This window comes from Pogona vitticeps, chromosome 2, assembly GCF_051106095.1.
Source record: "Pogona vitticeps strain Pit_001003342236 chromosome 2, PviZW2.1, whole genome shotgun sequence".
In the NCBI taxonomy this organism is placed as follows: domain Eukaryota; kingdom Metazoa; phylum Chordata; class Lepidosauria; order Squamata; family Agamidae; genus Pogona; species Pogona vitticeps.
Window position 1 is genome coordinate 250,123,914 of NC_135784.1, and position 23,411 is coordinate 250,147,324.

General features: G+C 40.8%; 1 protein-coding gene across 1 annotated transcript in view; it reads left to right on the plus strand.

Moving 5' to 3' along the window:
- ALDH7A1 (aldehyde dehydrogenase 7 family member A1) overlaps nt 1-23,411 on the plus strand; it is a 32,773-nt gene that overhangs the window by 2,244 nt on the left and 7,118 nt on the right. The window contains exons 2-14 of the mRNA XM_020790656.3: nt 710-763; nt 1,635-1,700; nt 3,643-3,723; nt 5,933-6,056; nt 7,609-7,741; nt 8,453-8,497; nt 13,279-13,356; nt 14,095-14,192; nt 16,612-16,653; nt 17,964-18,058; nt 18,943-19,027; nt 20,498-20,604; nt 22,204-22,320. Of these exons, the coding sequence (XP_020646315.3) occupies nt 710-763; nt 1,635-1,700; nt 3,643-3,723; nt 5,933-6,056; nt 7,609-7,741; nt 8,453-8,497; nt 13,279-13,356; nt 14,095-14,192; nt 16,612-16,653; nt 17,964-18,058; nt 18,943-19,027; nt 20,498-20,604; nt 22,204-22,320 (1,125 nt within the window). The remainder of the gene's footprint in view (nt 1-709; nt 764-1,634; nt 1,701-3,642; nt 3,724-5,932; nt 6,057-7,608; nt 7,742-8,452; nt 8,498-13,278; nt 13,357-14,094; nt 14,193-16,611; nt 16,654-17,963; nt 18,059-18,942; nt 19,028-20,497; nt 20,605-22,203; nt 22,321-23,411) is intronic.

The following is a 23,411-nucleotide window of genomic DNA, read 5'->3' on the forward strand; positions in this document are numbered from 1 at the left end:
CATGGGATATAGAGTAGATATGTATACACTCCTGTATCTGGATCTATAACTGTTGCCATTCCTGTTTGCTAATTGTATGTCTAAAAATGTCTGATTAAAGTTAGCATTTATAAGGGATACATTTATTCCATATGCAAACTTGGCCTGATTAAGGCAATCATGGCTGTAGTGAGATTTATGATTCATATGTACAGTGGTGCCTCTCCTGACATTAATTCATTCCAGTGAAATCGCTATACAGTGAAAACGTCATCAAACGAAATTAAAAAACCCATTGAAATGCATTGGAAACCGTTCAGTGCGTTCCAATGGGCTGAATACCTGCTCGTCCAGCGAAGATCCTTCATACGGCGGCCATTTTTGGTGCCTATAAAGCGAGGAATCCGTCCTAGAAAACATTGGGGGGCCATTTTCTTCAGCCGCCGGCCATTTTGAAACCCGACGATCAGATGTTTGCTGATCCTCGTAAAGCGAAAATCTGTTCCCGAAGCAGGGAACCAACCATCGCACAGTGAAAAAAAAACATTTAAAACATCGTTTTGCGATCACAAAAGTGATTGCAAAAACGTCAACGTAAAGCGGATTTATCGTAGAGTGGGGTAATCATCCAGCAGGGCACGACTGTACTGTATTTTTCACCTATATATAGTAAATCTTGAACATATAATTGTATTGTAACTAAATGTGGCTGAAAATGTTTTCTCTTCAGGTTATGACAACATATTGCCCTGCTAATAATCAGCCGATAGCCAGAGTTCGTCAGGTAAGGTTTTTCTTTTGTTTTTTTCAATCAAGTTCCCCTCTAGGAAAATTACACCATATTCTTAAATAGCTATAGGCTAGGCTTGGAAGGTTAAAAAACAGATGAGGAGGAAAAATACAGAAAATGGCTCAGTACAATAATGCAAGTTGGAAACTTTCCGTTCTGTGCCAAAATGGGGCTGTTTTGCTTTTTTATTATTCAGTAAAAAAAATCCAGTTGAAACATTTAACATCCAACGAGGAGCCCGTCCCTGTGCAATCAATTGCAGATATACTTATGTTGGCCATACGGAAAAATCCCCCAAACCCATGCTAGGGCAACACTTTAATTAGGTCAATTCAGAGGGCACTAAACATTGTGCAAACCTTTGAGATCTTCTGGGTTTAGAACCCAGAATCATTTCTGTACAAATAGTTTTCCGTTTGAAAGAATTGGTAAGAATGTAAATCCGTTAATGGTTCATCTAAAAAGTCTTAGGTGTTTGAGATAAGATGTTGTAGAACCAGACCGAAACCATCTTGCTTAAGAATGTAGGAAGATGATTTATGTGAAATCAAACTACTGGTCCATCTGGTTCACGAGTGTCTCTTGGACAGGCAACTTCCCCAACCTTTCCTGGAGATGCTAGGAATCAGGCATGTCTTGTGTACAGTGCTTGTCTTCCTTTATCTGGAATACAGCTGATCACCAAAACTAGAGGAGATGATTGTTAATGTGTAGATTAGCCCGTATAAGATGTATCTGTCATAAAAAGCTTGAAGTATCCCAAAGAATACATGCATTAGTTTATTTGTGGCTTACTCTTATATGTAGTAGTAAAAATAATAGTGAATAAAGTGAATTTTAACAACAAGAACAACAATTTTTTTAGGCCAGCTTGGAAGATTATGCAGAAACAGTAAAGAAAGCTAAAGAGGCTTGGCAAATATGGGCAGAGGTGAGTGAAATCACTTTGTGGTTTTCTGAAATGTATCTTGTAAGCGAAGGTCAGGAATGGAGAAAATGTAGCCCTCCAGATGTTGGACATCAGCTCCTATAGTCCTTTAACAATGACTGCTGGCTAGGGCTATCTCAAGTTGCAGTTCTGCAACATCTGGACAGCCACACATTCCATATCTTTGGGGTTGGTGGGCATTCTTCAATGAGCTACAGTATAAGTCCATTGAATTTTCTATTAAAGTGATGCGGTAGGATTATGGTCCTTTTGTTTTAACCTGTGTTGGGGAATATATTAAATGTAGCTCTAATGAGAACATAGCCTAACTGCTTGCAGAAGCCATATCTTTCCATTTCCAAATTGTTTTGGTAGCACACCACATCAGTACTTTTCAATTTAGCAATGTGTGTTTGGACAAAATTTCAGAACCCTTGTATATGTGAGATTAATTAAACGTCAGAGATTTTCAGATTTTTTTAAATGATTTGGTAGCTTTCTCATATGCTTTCTTAAAACCAATTGGCCTGACCTCATGCAAGCATATTTATTTGAAAGTGAACTTCACTGAATTTATATACAAATTTCTGTGATCTTTAACCATTGCCATTTGTGTACCTTGTTCAGCTCCCAAATCTTGTAACTACTATAGTTAGCCTTTAGTTTTTACTCAGCTTTTATCACATTTTGGCTCAAGTACCCGGAACTGATAACTATATGGATTTTTTTAAAATGTTATCATGCAGAGATTACTTGTGTATTGTCTCTTCCTTTATGAGATAAGCAGTCTCTTCAGTGCAAATTCCAATTGCCTTTATGCTGTTTGAAACATTTAGGGTAATAAACATTTAGGTATAAGAGTTAAAGCTCATAAATCCTATGATGCCTTAACACCCACACGATATAGCAAAGATACACCATTTCATTTCTTGTGCTTGACTCCAACTTTGCATCTATGGCTAGTATATCTCCACTGAATTCTACTGTTTCTGCCCGAATTCTTTCCTCCCTATCGAATCGTATGCACTGGCATATTTTTGGAGAACTAGGAAAGTTTTGGAGAACTAGGAAATTTTTGATAGCAACTTTTCTGACACTAGGGATGGTTGCAGCCCTTCTGGCTCAACTTTTTGAAATCCGGCAAGCATTTTTATCTGAATGCCCCCATATCTTTCAGTTAAGAGCCCCATCTGAAGCTCTGAAATGGATGACGTTTTGTTGATGATAGGACCTATTGTAAGATTATGGTCCAAATCCTATTGCATTGCTATGACTGAAGAAGGCAAATATGTCACTCACATCAGCTTCTTGCCGGCAGTTGATCGCTGAAATAATGTTATGTTTACAGAGCTTTAATACCCAGGTAGCCAGAATTGCACAGTTGGCCATGTACATCCTGTTGTGGCTGTGCAGCTGATAACTGATTCATGATTTTGTGATCGATCGGAAGTTCGCAATTCTGTAATCAGTCTTATGGTTCAGGTTAGAACAGGTGTATGACACACCCGGAGAGGTGCTTTATGGATATTACTTCTGCACTGCCCACAATTTTCTACTGTTACTGCTGCGTTGCATTGTGCACATGTAGCTGTGCAACAGGATTCCAGTCATTGAGTCCCTCGGAATTTCAGATTTGTGACAACCCTCTGAACTGGCACATACCTGAAAACCCAAGTAGGAACTTGTTAATTGGCGGCAAGAAATTGATATGAGATATGCCATTGGCATTCCACAAGCATAACTAAGCAATAGGATTTTGATCACAGTCATTAAAGTGTCTGATTCTATTGGCTAAGTACCTATAGTATTCTTTTACTGTTGGATTACCAGGTACACACTGGACAAAGCACCAAAAATATTCTGTATGATTTAGTGCAGGGTCCTCATTTTTGAAAGAAAAGTCGATTACAAAATAATCTGTCTCATTTCTTGCATCTTTGTATAGATTCCTGCACCTAAGCGAGGAGAGGTAGTGAGGCAGATTGGTGACGCCTTGAGGCAGAAAATTAAAGTTCTAGCAAATTTGGTAAGTTTTTACACCGCAACAGTCCCCGTCCTAACTAAAAATTATAGTTTCTTCTAACTTGTGTAATCTTTCTTAAATATGAAATGGTCCATTTACATTATGTTAATAGCAGGGATTGAAATCAAATTGCAAATATTTTAAGTGGAGTCTTCTAATTGAATTTACTTAAACATCATACTTTTAACTTCTTTAATGATGAGTTCTTATATAAATTGCATAAAGCAAAGGCAATTTGAAGAAACACACCCTTCAGTATGTGAGAAAAGAAAGAATGAAAACCTGCCTTTTTTTTCTTTAGAACAATTTTTCTCATATGCAAATTTCTGTAAGTGTAGATTGTACCCTGTTTCCCCTAAAATAAGAACTAACCTGAAAATAAGCCATAGTATGATTTTTCAGGATGTTCATAATATAAGCCATACCCCCCAAATAAGCCCCATTTAAGTGAAACTGCCTTCCACCATTGTGAAGAAGATACATGAAAAAAAATCCCCTGAAAATAAGCCCTAATGCATATATGGAGCAAAAATTAATATCAGACCCTGTCTTATTTTCGGGGAAACACGGTAGTTCTGTATGCCATGGATGTACAAACTTCAGGCTTGAGGGTGGGAGATTTAATTCATTTTTTGAATACAGTGGTGCATCGCATAGCGATCGCTCCATTTAGCGACGAAATCGCTTTGCGACACATTTTTTGCGATCGCAAAAGCGATTGCTTTGCGGTGTTCCCTATGGGGGAATTTCGCTTTGCGATGACCGATCATCGCAAAGCAACCATTTTCGGCCAGCTGATCGGCGGTTTTAAAATGGCTGCTGGGAAAAAAAACATGGTCGCCCTCTGTTTTCTGGGATAGATTCCTCGCTTAAAAGGCACCAGAAATGGCTGCGCTATGGAGGATCTTCGCTGAACAGTGAGTTTTAAGCCCATAGGAACATATGAATCGCGTTTTAATGCGTTTCTATGGGCTTTTTTATTTCGCATTGCGACGTTTTCATTCTGCAGCTATTTTTGCAGAACGAATTAACATCGCTATGCGAGGCACCACTGTACTGAGATTCAGTAGTAGATCTAGTGTAAAGATAAGCTCTTGATTGCAAAATGCTGAACACAGGAATTAGCTTACCCCAAGTTTTCTTGCTTTCAAAAGTACCATTTGAAGTTAGAGAGTAATTCTTTTGTTGTTGTGGTTAAATGTCTGGCAATTGGAAATCTCTGTCTACTGTACATCACTGAGAAATCTACTTGTAGATTCTGATCTGTCTTCTGACCATCCCTGTTATGCATCACACATGGCTGCTCTAACAGTAACAACAATAATAATACATCTTCAAACTGCAGAGCTGGGAGGGACCCTATAAATCACTGAGTCCAGCCTTTGTGAGGGAGGCATAGTGGGGAATCAAACTCCCAACCTCTGGCTCTGCAGCCAGATACTTAAACCGCTGAGCTATTCACCAGTTTTCAATGTTTTAGTAAATGTTTAAAATGTATATGGGGGTATCCAAAGGCTATAAAATCGAAGCAAATGTATCTAGTATCAATGGCCAAAATTATGTTGTTGGATCATTGGGGATTTTGTGAGTGATGGGCCAACTGTGACTTCAACTTACTACACTACACAGCAGGATTTGGGCTAGCATGTCAAAAGAAGGGGAAAGTAGCAGGAAATACTTGGGGAAAGATTATTCCTAATTCAGTTATTCTGGCATCTTCGGACCTAGGGGCCTTCATTGATTCTGCTGTTCTATAAAAACATTTTGCTTTACCAGTCTTTTCTTAATATTTACATATTCTGTGTATCATTTTATGATTTCATATTTGCTCTGTTTTTCATTTGTGTGTATTGTTTTCTTTTTGTAATTATTGAATTAATCTTTTATTATGTTTACAACATTTAGGCAATTTGATTTGAAATGTTGATGTCATACTTCTGCTGAATGGTGTTATATTTTGTTGTACAGTGAACCACATTTAGTACTGTATTATGGAAGAATAGAGAATAAATAAAATTCCCTGGAAATATTTCTTATGTGTGTCATAGTATTTTTAGAATACAATTAGCTAATGTTCACTTCTTTTTCTTTTTTATCTATGTCCTACTAGAAGATATTTTGGCAGAGTCTTGTAATTTTTCATACAATGCTTAGTTAAATTACCAGAACTTCTCAATAGTACAAGACTAATACATATCTTCAATACCTTTAGGTTTCTTTAGAGGTGGGGAAAATCCATGTTGAGAGTGTTGGTGAAATACAAGAATATGTAGATGTCTGTGACTATGCTGTTGGCTTATCCAGAATGATTGGTGGACCTGTCCTTCCTTCTGAAAGTAAGTATATGTTTTCCTAGGAATACCGTATTTGCCGGTGTACAAGATGACTTTTTGGCCCTGAAAAACATGCCTCCAAGTGGGGGGGGTCGTCTTGTACGCCAGGTGCATGTCCAGCAAACCTTCCCTCTCTCCACTTACCTGGTAGTAAGAGCCAGTAGAGCCCCGCTACTAACCTGGGAGCAGCCTGACTCTAGCGCCTGTCGGGAACAGCTGACTGTCGGGAACACCAGAGAGGAGGCAGCCATTTTGAGATGCGACCACATGGCTGCTGCCTCTCAAAATGGCTGCCGCCTCTCTGCTGTTCCTTCTTTCAGCAAACCCTGGCTCTCTCCGAAAAGGAACCAAAAGGGGCAAAAGGAACTCTCCCCATGATGCAGCCAAAGCAGAATCACGCATGCGGAAGAGGGAGTAGTCTTATACAGCAAGTATATAACAAACTCTACATTCTGAGTGGGAATGTTGGGGGGTCGTCTTATACGCCCAGTCGCCTTATACAGCGGCAAATACGGTAGATATGTTGCTATTAAAGCAATACATAGATATCCAAGCTGCATCCAGATTTAACAGCATGTAGCATTTGTGCTGAAAGTGGATTTCCTTGATCCTTACCCCTGTAGGTTTCTACCTCTCCAAAAATGCAGTGATGGAGGAACCACTGAACAGGGCATGGGAAATGGGGATCTCCTGCAGTCAGGAAGGGACATATGCTGGATTAGTCAGTTTCTGCCGACCTCATAGCATGTATCTCAGTCCAGATCAGCGTTTTTTAAATGCAATTAATAAGTTGCTGCTAGAATTCCTTCCTGATTGCCAGTTGTGTTACGTGCCTTGTGACAAGGAATACAAGCAGAAAGTCATTTATTAGTGGTAGTTCACTGCTGTAATTTCTGTAGTTATGCCTGCCTAAATCCCCAGTAGGACTCTGACCATTATATATTGGGCAGTCAAGTGCGGCTGAGTTCAAGCGTGTATCACGTAACAGTTGTGTGAACTTTTAAATCCTTCTCTCAGGTTACGTATATGTATCTGAGTGCTTTTTATCAATAGCAAACCTGAAACACAGTACATGGGGATGCCTCTTACTTGCTTCTTAAACATAGTAAATATGAGTGTTACCACTGTATTAGGCTTTCTCTGTGTGTTTGATACTAGATTTCCAAATGTCTTTTTACCGAGTAAAATAAACTCTGTTGAGGTCAAACCACACAGAATTTTTGGCATGTGTTTAAAAGCAGTGGTACCTTAAATGGAGAAAGATGTCTGTTGTGCTTTTTCTTTTCTCCACATCTTGAATTGAAACATGCTTTGCTTTGCTTTCAATGGTTGCAGGTTTGGCAGGAAAAACTGCATAGTTGCAGGAACTACAGATTCTTCTTAAGATGTAGTTTTGTCCTGCAGTAATGTAGGACTCAACTTAACCTATTACACAGAAGAGTTGTAAGAATGCAGTATAAACAGCCTGAGCTCATTGAACAATGGGAAGGATGAATAGTAGTAGGTTTTTGCTCTTGCCAAACCAAATTGACTTCTACTTAACCTTTTGTTTTAGGACCTGGACATGCTTTAATAGAGCAGTGGAACCCGGTGGGATTAGTAGGGATCATTTCTGCTTTCAACTTCCCTGTAGCCGTTTATGGCTGGAACAATGCAGTTGCCATGGTCTGTGGCAATGTCTGTCTCTGGTAAGGAAATCTGTCTTACTTTGTGATGAATATTTTAAGTGATGGCTAATAACTGATGAATGCTTTAAATGATTCTTATATTTAATTTACAAAGTGACTGCACGGATAAGTATTAATTGCTCCATCCAGTGTTTTTTAAAAAACTCAAGAGTTCACTTTGATCATGTAAGGGGATCTTTGATCACAAGTAACAATAAATCCTGTGTTGCTATTCCTGTGATTAGTCCACTGTGATTTATTAACTTTTCACAAGCACTATTTGCAGGCATTCCAGAACCAGCTCTCAGTCCAGCGGTTTGCTGCTGATGTTCAAATTCTCATTATTTCCATCTTAGCTACAGCTATGGTGATTTTAAAAGGGGATTGTAATGTTTGTAACAAAAAGCATGGATAGGGGGAAGCATCGCTATGTTGTTTACCATATTTGAATGGCTGAATAGGACTACTGGGTTATGTTCTTGCAGTACAAATTGTTTGGCCTTACTTGTTAGTTACTTGAAGCCTGGCTGTCTAAATGGACCTGGTCCATCAGAGCTACAGGTTGTACAGAGTTCAGTATGGATTTTTTAAAGATCTTTTTTCTGCTTTAGTAGTTTCAGCTGTGTAATAGGTTTAGTTCAGTTGTTTGAAAGATTATGCAATGTTTGTTTAAAAGTAAATGGTTAGGAATACAAGTTATCTTTCTCCTCTTCTTCCTTTATCTTTCTAAAGGAAAGGTGCACCCACGACATCGCTCACTAGTGTTGCTGTTACAAAGTAAGTTTCCACTTATCCCTATCACTAGAACTCATCTGCCCCTTCTCTCTCTTGTTTGTGCTTCCACATTGTTGTTTTAAGAAGGATTGGGATTATGTTTACCTATTTGCCTTTCTCCAAGATTCTGATTCATGTTGCCTGAGTGTTGTGAGTTAGTACTGAATTGTGTTATGAGTCTGGTCCTCCCGAGTGTTTTGCCTGAAGTTTCCATCAGCCTATGGCGAGGGGTTGTGGAAGTTACAGACTGAATCATACAGAGGGTCAAAGGTTCCCACCCTAGGCTTAAGTCACTTATGAATCAAATCAGAATGCCAGCAATGTTGTGTGAATGCATGTCTGGAGTGTGTGTATTGACTGCATCCTGTGTCCACTTCTGCCCTCCCATAATTTCTGTGCATGTGTTATCTGTGCCCTCTCAGCTCCAGCTTTCTTATGTGAAGCCAAGAGTTCTGAGTGCCTACTACTTACTTTCAGAAACACAGACTTTAAAAGGATCTCTGATGGCGCAGAAATTATTTTCATGTACAACTGAATAGAGTTAGACTTGGCCATTCAAACCTTGTTGCTCGTTGTGGCAAGGTTGGAAATAAGGAGGGTGGGACTGGGGTGTTGTGACCTGTGTGAACCTATGTTCAGGCCTAAAAGTTGAATAGGGCTAGTCTTAGAGTACTTTTTCTGTAGAAGTACTTTGAAGTGAATTTATGATAGATACTGACTGGTTTGCCTGCCTTATGTCTGGAAAAGTCCATCTGATAAATAAAATTTTGCCTTCTCTACTATTCTTACCTCTTTTTCTCGTTTTTTGATGAGATTATCTCCCTTGTGGATGGTGGGAATGTTATAGATGTCAGCAAAGCTTTTGACAAAAGGCTCTATGATATACTGATTAGCAAGTTAGCTAGGTGTAGGCTGGATAGAACAGCTGTCGGGTGGATACATAGTTGGTCACAAAACTGTACTCATAGAGTGATTATCAGTGGCTCTTTCTGAAACTGGGAAGAGGTAACAAACAGGGTACTACAAGGCTCTGTTCTGGGACTGGTGCTCTTCAACATTTTCATTGATGACTTGGATGAGGAGGTGCAAGGAGTGCTTATCAGATTTGTAGATGATGCAAAACTGGATGGAATAGCTAATACCCTGGAAGACAGAAACAAAATGCAAAAATCTTGAAAGACTCTGCTGAACTTGAGCATGAAATACAGAGACTGAAAATGAGAATGACATGCCGAATCAGATACACTGAAAAAGCTTAGATGCACACCTTAATGTGGTGAAAGGGTTTCAATATGTCAGTGAAGCTGAGAGAAATGTCAGACTTCATTACAAGCCTGAACTCTTAGCAGGGTCAGTCAAGGTGGAATGGTCACAGCTGAGATACCAAACTAAGATGCATCCGCCCTTTTCAGGGGTAGTGGCTGCATTGGCAGAAGAAAACGGATAGTTCCATTGGGCTGGCAGTTCCTGGACAGCAGTAGAACCTGAAGATGATACTGGAAGATAAGGGCAACATTAGTGACACTCTTAACTTTTGTTAGTACTGTGCAGAAGGTGGCAATGGTAAACTACTGCTGAACATTTCTTACCTCAAAAGTAGGAGGCAGTGGTAAACCGCTGTTGAACGTTTCTTACCTTGAAAAACCCTATGATGAGAAGTCCTAAATGAAACAAGAGATTAGTGCTGGAAGATGAGACTTCCAGATTGAAAAGCACTCAACTACTGGCGAAGAGCAAAGGTCAAATACAAACAGTGCTTGTTGCTAATGATGCAACCAGTTTAAAGTTGGAAGGACAGTCCGTGGCTGACCTGCACGAAAATGAAAGGAAAGTCTGATTCTGCACAATACAGTGGTGCCGCGCATAACGAGTGCCTCGTATAACGAGGAATCCACATAACGATGCCTTTTTTGCGATCGTTTTTGCGATTGCATACCGATGTTGCCTATGGGGAAAAATTGCTTTGCGATGTTTTCCCCATAGGCACCATTTGCCGGCTGAACAAGCAGGCTTCGCTCGGGAGGAGGTGGGGGAATCTTCCCACCTCCTCCTGCCCGATCGCCGGCCTGTCAGCCGGCTGAAAACCCGGCGTTCGCTCGGGAGGAGGTGGGCGAAGCTTCCCACCTCCTCCTGCCCGATCGCCGGCCTGTCAGCCGGCTGAAAACCCGACGTTCGCTCGGGAGGAGGTGGGGGAATCTTCCCACCTCCTGCCCGATCGCCAGCCTGTCAGCCAGCTGAAAACCCGGCGTTCGCTGGGGAGGAGGTGGGTGAAGCTTCCCACCTCCTCCTGCCCGATCGCCGGCCTCTTAGCCGGCTGAAGTCCGGCTATGCTTCCGACCCTCCCCCCACGGCTTGGATCCAAGCCGTGGGGGGAGGCTGGGAGCGGACTATTCGGCAGTCGCCGAGGCTTGGATCTGAGCCGCGGCGGCTGCCAAACAGTCCGGCTATGCTTCCGACCCTCCCCCCACGGCTTGGATCCGAGCCGCGGGGGGAGGGTGGTGGGATCCGGACGCCTTTCAGGCATCCCGGGCTTGGATCCCACCCGCCGCCGGTTACCCATGGTTTGGGTAACCGGCAGGGGGTGAGATCCAAGCCCGGGATGCCTGAAAGGCATCCAGACCCCCCACTCTCCCCCCGCAGCTTGGATCCGAGCTGCGGTGGCTACCCCAGCCATGGCTGGACTCTAGGGAGTCCAGCCATGGCTGAGGTAGCCGCCGCGGGTCAGATCCAAGCCGCGGGGGGAGGGAGAAAACCGGATAATCCGTTCCTATTAGAACGGATGATCCGGTTTTCAATGCATCTCTATGGGAAAACTCGTTTCACTTAACGATGTTTTCCCATAGCGATGTTTTTTTTAGAACGAATTAACCTCGCTATGCGAGGCACCACTGTATATAAACTTGGAACATGAAATGTAAGAACTATGGGTCAGCTATAGTTGGAAACCATAAAGCAAGAAATGCAGTACATACAGTAAATATTGCAGTGCTTGGTGTCTGTAGACTGTACAACTATAAGTTGTTTGACTATAAGTCAAACAACTATAAAGTGTTTTACTCTGGAAATGACAAATTCAGAAGAAATGGAGTGCTTTAATACTGAGACAAGATGTAGCACAGGCAGTAAGGGGTTATATTGTAAGGTCTGACCAAATAATATCAGTCAGCCACCAGGGAATCAATGTAGCTATCATTCAACCCTGTGCTCCCAACTACTGAAGCTGAAGAAGATGAAATTGAAAGTATTTATGCACACATCCTAGAGGAAATCGATCACACACTGAAATACAAGACCCGATTATAACCATAGATAACTGGAATGCAAAATTAAAGGACAAAGCAAAACTAAATGTTGGAAAATTTGGTCTAGGGGTCAGAAACAAAGCAAGAGAATGACTCAGATTTCTGTGAAGCCAACATTCTGTTCACTACAAATACATGCTTCAAGCAACCAAACTGTACACATCAACATCACCAGATGGTAAATGTAGAAATCAGACTAACTGGAAGCAGGAGATGGAAAAGCAGTGTTCTGTTACCCAAAACAAGATTGTGAGCAGATTATGGTAGTGATCATCATGAATGGTTAATATCCAACATCAGAGTAAAGCTGAAAAAGAACACTAAAAGAATCCTAATGCTAAAATATAATTTAAACAACATGGATTTAAAGTCCACATAAGGAACAGATTTGCATTTCTAAACTCAGTTGACCATGAACTAGAAGAACTGTGGATTGAAACGAGATATCTTATTGGGGATGCATGAAAAAAAGAATTCCTGTAGTAAAAAGAAAATCAAAACCTAGACAGATGACAGAAGGAAGATTGAATGCAGTTTTTTTCTGCATTGTCATGTAGAGACAAAGAACTATTGCAATAACCAGTGCAAAGAAACTGAGGAGAACAACAAAAGGAAAAACAAAGAAATCCACTTCCAGAGGATCCAAGAAACCACAGGGGAATTTAAGATTAGATTAGAAATGCTGAAAGACCAATAGGGAAACATACTACAGTGGTGCCTCGCAAGACGAATGCCTCGCGGGACGAAAAAATGCAAGACGAATGGTTTTTTCGATCACTATGGTGCCTCGCAAGACGGCTTCTTCTATGGCCGTGCTTCGCAAGAAGGTTCCCCCCCCCCCGGAACTGATGCCTCGCAAGACAAAAAAAATGCATTCGTCTTGCGAGATTCCCATAGGAATGCATTGCAATGCATTCCTATGGGAAGCTGATTTTCGCAAGACTATTTTTTCGCAAGACAGCACTACTTGTGGAATGAATTATATTCGTCTTGCGAGGCACCACTGTATCTGATCAGGATCTGTTCTCAGTCGTCCCAGAGTGCAGGACACCTAATAATGGGCTTAAGTTACAGGAAGTTGAACCTCAAGAAAATCTTCCTAACTGTTAGAGCCGTATGGTAATGGAATCAATTACCTCAGGAGGTGGTGATGGCTCCAGTACTGGCAACATTCAAGAGAAAGGTAGATAGCCATCTTTCAGATATATTTTAACTTGGATTCCTGCATTGTGCAAGGGGTTGGACTCCTTAGCCTTATAGGCCCTTCCAACTCCATGATTCTGTGAATCTGCCATAAAACCTGAACAAGTTGTATTTTGATGATCTGTGAAAGTGGTCTGTGTGAAAAAAGTTAGCTGCACTTACAAGGTGAATCCACTGAAGGAAGAATCTCACCAAATGTGTATGTATGTATATTTCACCCCCACCTAAGGGTGGAAATCACCTTTTTTAGTGAAACTTGTATTTTGTTTGTATTTCTAGAATAATTGCTCAAGTTTTGGAGGCTAACAAACTGCCTGGTGCAATCTGCTCTCTCACGTGTGGTGGAGCAGATATTGGGTATGTATAAGATCCTCAAGTGTTATGTTGAATTCAGAAGTATGATAAATCATGTTTTTCTCTGTTAATCCCTTAGTAATGCTTTTAATCTGCTCTTGCCAGTGTTCCACAGACTGTTGAGTGTCACTTGTCAAAACTAGAAGAATTGTTATATCACTTCATTTAAAAGCTGTAAGCTCCTTTGTTAGAAGGAAATGCATTCTGTTGGTGGGCACAGATTCACATTACATTCCTTGATACAGGGAAGTAGGTCCCAGTGAATTCTACTCCCAGCTATAGAGTTGCCATCTGAATCCACTGACACAGTAAGACAAGGATGAAATAGAGGGAGGTTCTAGCCCATTTTTGTCACCAATGTGTTATTACATCCATTCTGAATATTTAGAAGTGGATTCAGTTTTGCACACCTAAATGGAGTTCCAGCAACTTTGGCGTAATCATAATTTTTATAGGCACTTTAAGTACATATAATATGCATTTGCATCTTTGTAGAGCAAAACAATAGAAAAGTTGACATTCTGGTAGTGCTGTCAAAATAAAAGGAGTTTTTTTAAAAAAAAAAAATTACTCTAACAAGTAACAAAATGGGAAATCATGATCCAAAGACTGTAATGTGAGTGGAGTGTTAGATATTCATACATTATTAAGCTGATGGATTTCTAATGATGAAGAATGGACCCTTTTCTCCCCATTCTGTTCTGTGATTGAGTGCGGGTATTTCTGTCTTTTCTTGTGTAGCACAGCTATGGCAAGAGATGAAAGAATTGATCTCCTCTCCTTCACGGGCAGCACAAATGTGGGCAAGCAGGTGGCGCTGATGGTTCAGGAGAGATTCGGTAAGGAAAGTACTGTGGCCCAGACTCCCTTGCCCCTCCCTGTCTCTGTCTTTTAAAAATAACTCAGAAGAGAGTCAAAGTGGGCAATAGTTTGCATATGTGCACATGTCAGCAAATGCCAATTTGACTTACCATTCAAACCCATTTTTTGTGTTACCACTAGCACTCTCTATGTAGAGTCCCATGCTGAATATGTTACACACCACAGTTTGTTTGTGACTTTTCCTGTATGTGTATCCCTGTATCTGCAAAATGTGAAAATATTTCTGGAAACAAATGTTTCCTTTTATGTTTTTTTAAATTATTATACAAAATGTTTCCTTTTATGGAAAGAACTGAGGCCAAAAGGAATGGTAGCATCTCATCGTTGGGATTTCTGGTGAAAGTCTAGGAACTGGCTAGATGTGGGGAGGTGCATTTGCTGAGAGAAAGAAGGCAAATTTATAGAACTCTGTATTTCATGTTTGTGAGTGTGTAGGAGAGAGAGAGGGAGAATGAAAGTGGACCTACGCAGGTGTGCACGTTCCTCATGTAGCTCAAACCCAATGGTAATGTTTTAAAAGACAGTTTATTACAGTACCCATGTTATGTTTAAAAAAAACTTACTTGTCATAACAGTCTAGCATAAGAGGTCTGAGAGGCTGTCCACACAGGCAGTTGTCCTGCTGTTTGGTGTGGTGATGAATCTGGTTGGTCTGCTCTTTTTTTCTGGCATCACCCCTGGGCATCACAGAAGCAGAATAACCTGAACCTTTTTGAACCCCTGCCAGGGAGTTCTACGATTTTGATGTGGTTTGGAAGGCTCCAGTTTAGTCTGTTCCCAGCGGGTGTGGTCACTTGAAGTGGACTGAACTAATTTAGAGCCTTGCACCTTCTTCCAGTGTCAATTTCCACTATCCTGAAGCAGCTTGGGAGCCACTTCAGGATACTGGAAATTGAATACTTCCCCAAATGTCTGCACAGGATCAGGGGAAGTGAAGTTATTTTTTATTGTGTCTGCTAGATTATTGCTGATGTGATGAATCACTTTTATTTTTTTAAAAAATCTGTCTATGTATTGCCAATCACACCCATGGTTGTGGACAGTTTCTTGATTGGCAATACATAGACAGGCAAAGAAAGCTAAAAAAAAATCAAAGTGATTTGCGTCAGTGATGATCTACCAGACATAAAAAAAACCTACAGTAATTTCATTTCTCTTGATCTCCTGCAGATCATCAGGGGAAGCATTTAATTCAGTGGTTCTTAACCTGGGCGATAATGCCCCCAGGGGGCGATTTCATTTTTCAGGGGGGCGGTAGAACGAAAAGGGGTGGCGTGGGGGCGCTGGAGCAGAAGGGGGCGGTAGGGGGGCGCTGGAGCAAGCCAAACCTGTGAAGATGGCTGCAAGCCTTTTTACAGTGTGCATGAATATATTATTTCCTCCAATTTTAATTTAGTTTCAGACTTTTTGTCTTGAAATTTTTAGTTCCTGCATTTGTTTTTATGCCCTTTTTATATTTCTTTTTGTGTCTTAAAATTCACTTGCAACTAAATCATTAAATGCTACTTTTTGGGGGCATTTCATTTTCTTGGAATTTAATTTTGTTTTCAGGGGTCATTGGATTTAAGTGTCTTAAATAAATAAATAAATAAATAAATAAATAAATAAATACATACATACATACATACATACATACATACATACATACATACATACATACATAAATAAATAAATAAATAAATAAATAAATAAATAAATAAATAAATAAATAAATAAATAAAAAATATCACCGCGGGGAGGGGGGCGATGATAACTTCCTCAATGGCTCAAGGGGGCATTTCTTTCAAAAAGGTTAAGAACCACTGATTTAATTGACACAAAGTTTTATATGGATTTTGGACAAGAGCAGTGTGCCAAATGGCACATTGTTCCTCCCTCCAATCTTAACCAATCTTTTGCAGCCCAATCTGCACCAAAACAGCTAGCCTGGACAGACCCTGAGACTATGTGGAAGGAGTCCAAGCTGCATCTGTTTCCCACACCAAGTTTAACCCAGTTCTTCTGAAGGCTAACACACCCTGCTAAGGAGTTCTGCTGCAATGCATCCCACATCATTGATTTCTGATAAAAAGTTCTGATAAAAAGATGCAGAACAGAGCTTTTTCCTCCATTCCCCCTGAAATTATAGCAAGTTGTTTGTGAAATGTAATGTCTTGTGATTATTGTTTAGACCTAAAAGTACCACCACACATAAGGAAGCTATTGAATGCACATAGAGAGATAATGGCCTATATTATTTTTGAATTTGGACGATAAACAGCTTTCATTTGCTGTGATCCCCTTGTTATTCCCCTGATTAGATTGTAATGATGGAAGCTAGTCAACAGAAGTTACAGTTTGTATTCACATAATTTAATTGCTTCTTTATTTTAATAGGACGCTGTCTTCTTGAGCTTGGAGGAAACAACGCTATCATTGGTAATGAGTCCTTTTATTTAAAGCTAAATCTGATGCTAATATTTGCTAATCTTTGGTTGCCTTTCTCAGTCTTTGGGAAACTTATCATTTAGCCTCTGTTATTTATATAATCCACACCTCCATTTTGAAGAACAGAAACTAGAGTTTACTTCCAGTGGTTATCCAATATTTGCAGCAGTTCCCAGGAAATGATGGGAACTAGAGATGGGGGCTGCATATTCATATATGAATACGAAGCCACTAGCACAAGTGGCCAGGTTCATAAACACCCACTCCTAAAGTCTACTGGACCACTTACCCCATTGTGTGCAGCTGGCGTCATCTTCTGTGCCTCAATCACGGCATTAGCTTTGCTGCTGCAGTCCCGCCTCCCTGCTTGCCCAGCCAATCTGTAGTTGACCAGGGAGACTCACTCTCCTGACCCCTGCTGGAGTGACTGGGCAAGCAGGGAGGTGCAGCTGTGACAGCTGAGCTACTACTGTGATTGGGGCACAGAAGATGATGCTGGCCACACGCGCTGTGCGGTAAGTGGTCTGTGGGGTCTGGGGATGGGTGTTCATCAAGCCAGCCACCTGTACCAGTGGGCTTCATATTCGTATATGAACGCAAAGCCCCTATCTCAAATGGGAACCAACTAGTGGCAGCAGAGATGCTGCAGTTGTTGGCTTTGTAGTGTAAAATATATTACCCCAATAAGCTTAATGTTCTGCTGGCGCCAGTAGCTCCTTCTGAAATCATTTGGCACAATATCCCCGTGGCGCAGTGGTTAAACTGCTGTACTGCAGCCAAAACTGTGCTCACAACCCGGGGTTCAATCCCAGGTAGCCGGCTCAAGGTCGACTCAGCCTTCTATCCTTCCGAGGTCGGTAAAATGAGTACCCAGCTCACTTGGGGGGGGCAATGTGTAGTCGGCATAATTAACTTGTAAACCACCCAGAGAGTGCTTGAAGCCCTATGGGGCGGTATATAAGCAGCATGCTTTGCAATAATATTGTGCTGGTGTAGCTTGGAGCTAATTTTAAGCTATACATGTTACTTCTGCTTATAGTTTTTTTTTTTTTTGCTCTAGATCGTCCCCCACCACCAGTTCAAACCACAGTGTACTGTATGCTTGTCTTGTCATCTCTGCAGGGGCTGACTGATGTCTTGACTATAAATGCCATCTGACCTGTTTAGAGTTAAAACTACTGTCAATTTTGTCCTTCCTGAATAATTTTTGATTGATTCTATACGTGTTTTGCTTGGTATCTCTTTTGTCTCCAAGTTGCCTCTCTTTCGCTGCTTACATGTTTCTGCTGAATTCCTTACAGTGTTTGAAGATGCAGACCTTAACCTGGTCATCCCATCTGCCCTCTTTGCGGCTGTGGGAACAGCAGGCCAGAGGTGCACAAGTACAAGGAGGCTGGTAAGTCAGTGTGAAGGTTTTCCGATTCCTTTATAAATATCAGATCCTCTATCCATCCACTCTGGCATCCAGTACTTACTTACTATGGTAATGGGGCAGGTATTTGGTTTCTACACCCATCCTGTTCCCCTCTCCATATACAGACAGAATGTAATACCTGTTGTGGGAGATGCTGTATGTCGTTTGCACTTTCGTCTTGGTTATTTAGAGCAGCCATTATCAACGGTGAGGGGGTGTATGGCCCCCTGGAGCCCCCTGACACATTTGAAGGGAGCCACAAATCACATTCTACACATACCACCTTATAAGATTCATTATGTGACATATAAAATCTTGATCTAGCCTATACAATATTTCTTTCATGTTGTGTTTATGGCCATGGCAAAAAAAAAAAAAGGTTGAGAATGGCTGACTTAAAGAATATGTGTTTTATTTTGTAGTGAGTAAGAGAGCATGAGAAAGTTGTGTCTCTCTAGAACATGGGCTTGATTCAGTCTCGTTGGGCTGAAGTTTGGGAGAGAAATGTTGTATGAAGAAATTACAATGAATTCCTTTAGCAAAATGATTTTGACTATTGGAGATTTTCAGCGTGCAACCTAACTGCAAAATAAATATGACATGCAAGAACCTTACTGGATGGAAATACTTCACATCATAATGATATAATTGTGTTTTTAATGTGCTATATGCATATTCCACTTAGGAAGACAACTACTGTCTTCTAAGCTTTTATAACAAATATGACTATTATAAGTGGTCTTCTGTCTCCAGTTTTACCATCATAAATTTGGAAGATGCTGGTGTTCTCCTTTGGGTCTTTAAGTTTCACTTTAAAGAGTTATGATTGTCAGCCTGAAAAAAATTGCTCATGACATTCTTCCTAGTTTTTGCATGAAAGCGTCCATGATGAAGTGGTGGAAAAACTTGCCAAGTCATATGCACAAGTCCGCATTGGAGATCCATCGGACGGTAAGAGAAGTGACTGTGTTTGGGGCTGGGTGGGTTATGGGAGCGGTAAAACACAAAAATGTCACTTTCCCATTCTGTAGCATAGATGCATGTGGTTTTAAATTGCACAATACGACCAATTATCAAGAATTGTGAAGCAGCTTGGAGGAGCATTTTTCTGTTCTTTTCAAAAGCTTCTGGAAATCAGTTGGGACATGGAATGGCTTTTACAAGTGCAGTTGGTCATAAGATACACCCAATGTCTAAAAAGGTGTCTCTTTAACAAAAATTGTGACTGAGACAACAGTATGTTGGAGGAAAAAATGTTGTATGTTATTTTATGTAGTTTGGAAGAATGAGGAGAGGACCACAGCTCAGTTCTGGAGCCCATGCCTTGAATATAGATAGTCCCGGCTCTGGGTTGCAAGACGGGAGGGGATGTCTGCCTGAGAGCTTGGAGGACTGCTGCCAGTCAGGGCAGGGCTGGTTCAAGGCATCCATCAATCCCTCCCTCCCCACCTTTCTCCTTAAGAAGGACCCAAAAGGACATTTTGTTGCTTAAGGCAGAACAGCAGGTGGTTTCTCCCATCCCCAAAGCTGAGACATCTTATCTGTCTTTCTGTCTTCCTTTCACACATCTCCCTTCAACAATGCTGGGGTTAAGGGTGCTGGACCCCCTTGCAGTTCAAAATCCCTATATAACTCTTAATGCCCCCCCCAAACGTAACTACAAAGCATAAACAATTGATTTACACACTCACGTACACACAGAAATATTGGGCAGGTGAGTTTACTGTGTTTATGTACCACTATGTCCTCCTCCAACTCGGCCACCAGAGGCAGCTGCTATGCCAGGAAAGCAGCTGGCTAGGCCACTGCCATCAGACCAGGGGCTGCCTCACTGCCAACAACAGGGGCCTCAGTGTGTCCAAGACCCATTTTTCTCAGGTTACTTCTTGGAGATGATGAACAGTGCAGTATTTATTGAATATTTATATATTTATTAAAACGTTTATGTATTTTTTGTTTAAAAAAAAGCCTTGTGTAGCTGAAACCGTGTTGCATAAACCTGTGCAATTCAAGAGAGAAGTGTATTTGCACCTCGTTCTTCAGTCAAAAAGGCTCGCACAGTAGCTTTTCAGCATAGGTAGGAAGGGGTGCGGTTGATGAGTTCAGAGTTTCATTATTGAGGAGAGGAGCATGAGGGAGGAACGAAGTTTGGCCTCTTTTTTCCTTCTATAGCCCAAAACATGGCAGTTGGAATCTGGAGGGAGGGGGCACCAAGGAGGTCTACCTGGAGAGACTCTTTTTTCTCCTCCTGCATAGTATTCAAAGCCAAGAAAGTTATTATGGCACATGAGAGAGAGGATCTTACAGGCATCTCTCCCATCTTTGGCTATAGAAGTAAAAGAATAATGAACTAATTATGAAGTCAGTAATGATTTTGCTTTTATGATCCCCATAATTTTTTGTGGTCCTTTTTCTTTGCAGATCACACCCTGTATGGTCCTGTCCACACTAAGCAAGCAGTACAGATGTTTGTGGATGCCGTGGGATTGGCCAAGCAGCAGGGGGGCTCTGTGGTCTATGGTGGAAAGGTGACTGTTTTTATATGTGCATTTTTTAATCTGTCAAAAAGAAAGCTGTGGTCTTCAATTAAAAGAAGAGCACTTTGCTCAAAACAGTTTTATTTCTTTACCTCTTGGTCTGCAGCCAGGCCCCCCAACACACTGAGCTTTATGAGATTGGTTGTTACAGGGATTAATGCAGGAATAAAATGAAGCTTACTTTTTTTTGCCCTTGTGTGATGTACATTTATTTGGGAGTAAGCACAGTTTCGCTTCTAGAAAAGGATCATATATTTTAAAATACAAAATAGTAAGACATGGATGCCTGGCCAGCCATCCCTAACAATAACATGGTTTTAAAAATAAAAGAGTGAGTGCTGCTTCAATCCTGCTAGATCTTGGCGTGTCCTTGTGCTCAGACACACTCCGTTTGATGTCTCCCCATCACCTCTTATTCTTTGGGTAGGCAGTTGTAGGACTTGAATGCCTGCCCCAAGCTCCAGCCCTAAGTGTACTATGATAAGTAATATATTAACATTACTTCTTTGTCTTGTCACAGATTTGTTAGCTCTGCTGAACCCTTTAGGCAGGGCATTTTTGTTTTAAAACAAAATTTCTGTAAGTAGTTTACCCTGTTTCCCTGAAAATAAGACCTAACCTGAAAATAAGCCCTAGTATGATTTTTCAGGATGCTCGTAGTATAAGCCATAACCCAAAAAAAGCCCCAGTTAAGTGAAACCCCGCCCTCCACCACTGTGCAGCAACCAGAAGAAGGTGACATGACTGTATTTGAATAAATGTAGATTGTTGTACATGAAAAAAATAAAACATCCCCTGAAAATAAGCCCTAATGCGTCTTTGGAGCCAAAATTAATACAAGACCCTGTCTTATTTTCGGGGAAACACGGTAGAGTTTGATAAAGTAAAGGAAGCTGTTTTTTTTTCCCACAAGGCTTAAGGTTTCTACTAAAGGTAAGAGATCTTAGTGGAATCATGAGGATACAAATATGATGAGATCCTAGAGATAGAGCAGTCATGTCTGAGGGTTTGGATTGATAGGTTTTGCAGGATTATAGCTGCTTTATACTATCTGTAGTGATAGTGCAGTAGGCAGAGGAAGCGTTAAAGCACAAACACATCATTTATGTAAGGGTTATTTTTATCTCAGGGAATGACATTTTTTCCACGCAGCCATAGGATATGTTCTCATAACGAGTCTGTCAAGAAGACAGAAAATGATCTGAACCCTTAAAATTCTGTTGGGATAGAAGTGGGATGTATTACACAAGATTTACTACAAAGGTAGACTAAATCTAAAGTATACTCACACCACCTACTCCTATCAGTTTGATACTGCATGGGATTTGCAGTTTGTTGAAAGTCTTTGTGTTTTCTCTTTTAATTCAGGGGGATATCCTAGACCTCCCCATTAAAAAAATTCTAAGTATCTCACTAAACTATAAATTGTCGGTTTCATTTGAAGGGAACCATAACAGTTGCAAGTGCTTTCACACTGAGGCCACTGTGTAATGCAGATACACCTTTACACTCCAGTTTAAACCCGAATGCCACCTGAGGGTTTTGACGCACCTAAGACTAATGGATGGTGTTTTTTGTCTCTCATTCAAGGTTATAGATCGTCCTGGAAACTATGTTGAGCCAACTATTGTGACTGGCCTTTCACATACGGCACCCATTGTGCAGACAGAGACATTTGTTCCTATTCTGTACGTGCTAAAATTTAAGGTAGGTCTGTCAGTTCTTAGATATGGTTAGAAAATAGAGGATCCATTTTTTTTATTCAAGTACTAAAGAATTCTTTTTGTATTTTTAAACAGTAACGTATAATAAAAGGAAAGGGGGAATTATTCAAATAATGAATTGATCACTCATGATGGTGCTAAATTGCAGGTGGAAAACCAATGCCATTTCATGAGTAGATTCCCCCTTTCAACAAAACTTAAGTGTTTGAATTTTGGATGTTTGGAACATTCTGGGAATTTGTCTTTTTAGTGGCCTCGTAGCCTTCATATCACAGTAGCTGAGGGTGAATATACTGTTTTATGAAGTTAGACAAGGGTTTCCCAGACTTCTGATGCACAGAACACAGTTTTTGTAGGGGTTTTAAAGATTAAAAATGTTGATATGCTTCTCAAACACAACTCTGAAGAGACAAATACAGTGGTGCCTCGACTTACGACCATAATCTGTTCCAGAAGATGGTTGTAACTCGAAACGGCCGTAAGTTGAAGCACCATTTCCCATAGGAATGCATTGCAATGCAATTAATCCATTCTGGCTGAAGAAAAAAATCACCCCCAAAAAATCACTGCAAGACTCATTGGAAACGTGATTAATCCCTTCTGGCTGAAGGGGGGGGGAGTAATCAACCGTGAAGACCCATTGTAAAAGCAAACGAGAGCAAAAAGCAGTCAAGTGTGGAAGACCTAATGCAAAGAAAACAAACCAAAAACCAATCAACTGTGCAAGACCTATTGTGAAAGCAAACGAGAGAGCAAAAAGCAATCAAGCATGGAGGACCTAATGCAAAGAAAACAAATCAAAAACCAATCAACCATGCAAGACCCATTGCAAATGCAATCAAGAGAAAGCAAAAAGCAATCAAGCAGATCGTGCAAGATCGGAAATGGTGGGAAAACTAAAAAGCAAACAAACTCCCCAAGACCCATCGGAAATGGGAGAAAAAACAAAAAAACCCACAAACCCCGCAAGACCCACCACAGCACAGAAACATAACCCCCCCAGCTCAAAACCATGCTGCAAAAACTCCCAGAACTGTTTTTAAAAAGCAGAAAACAGCACCTTACCTCCCTGCA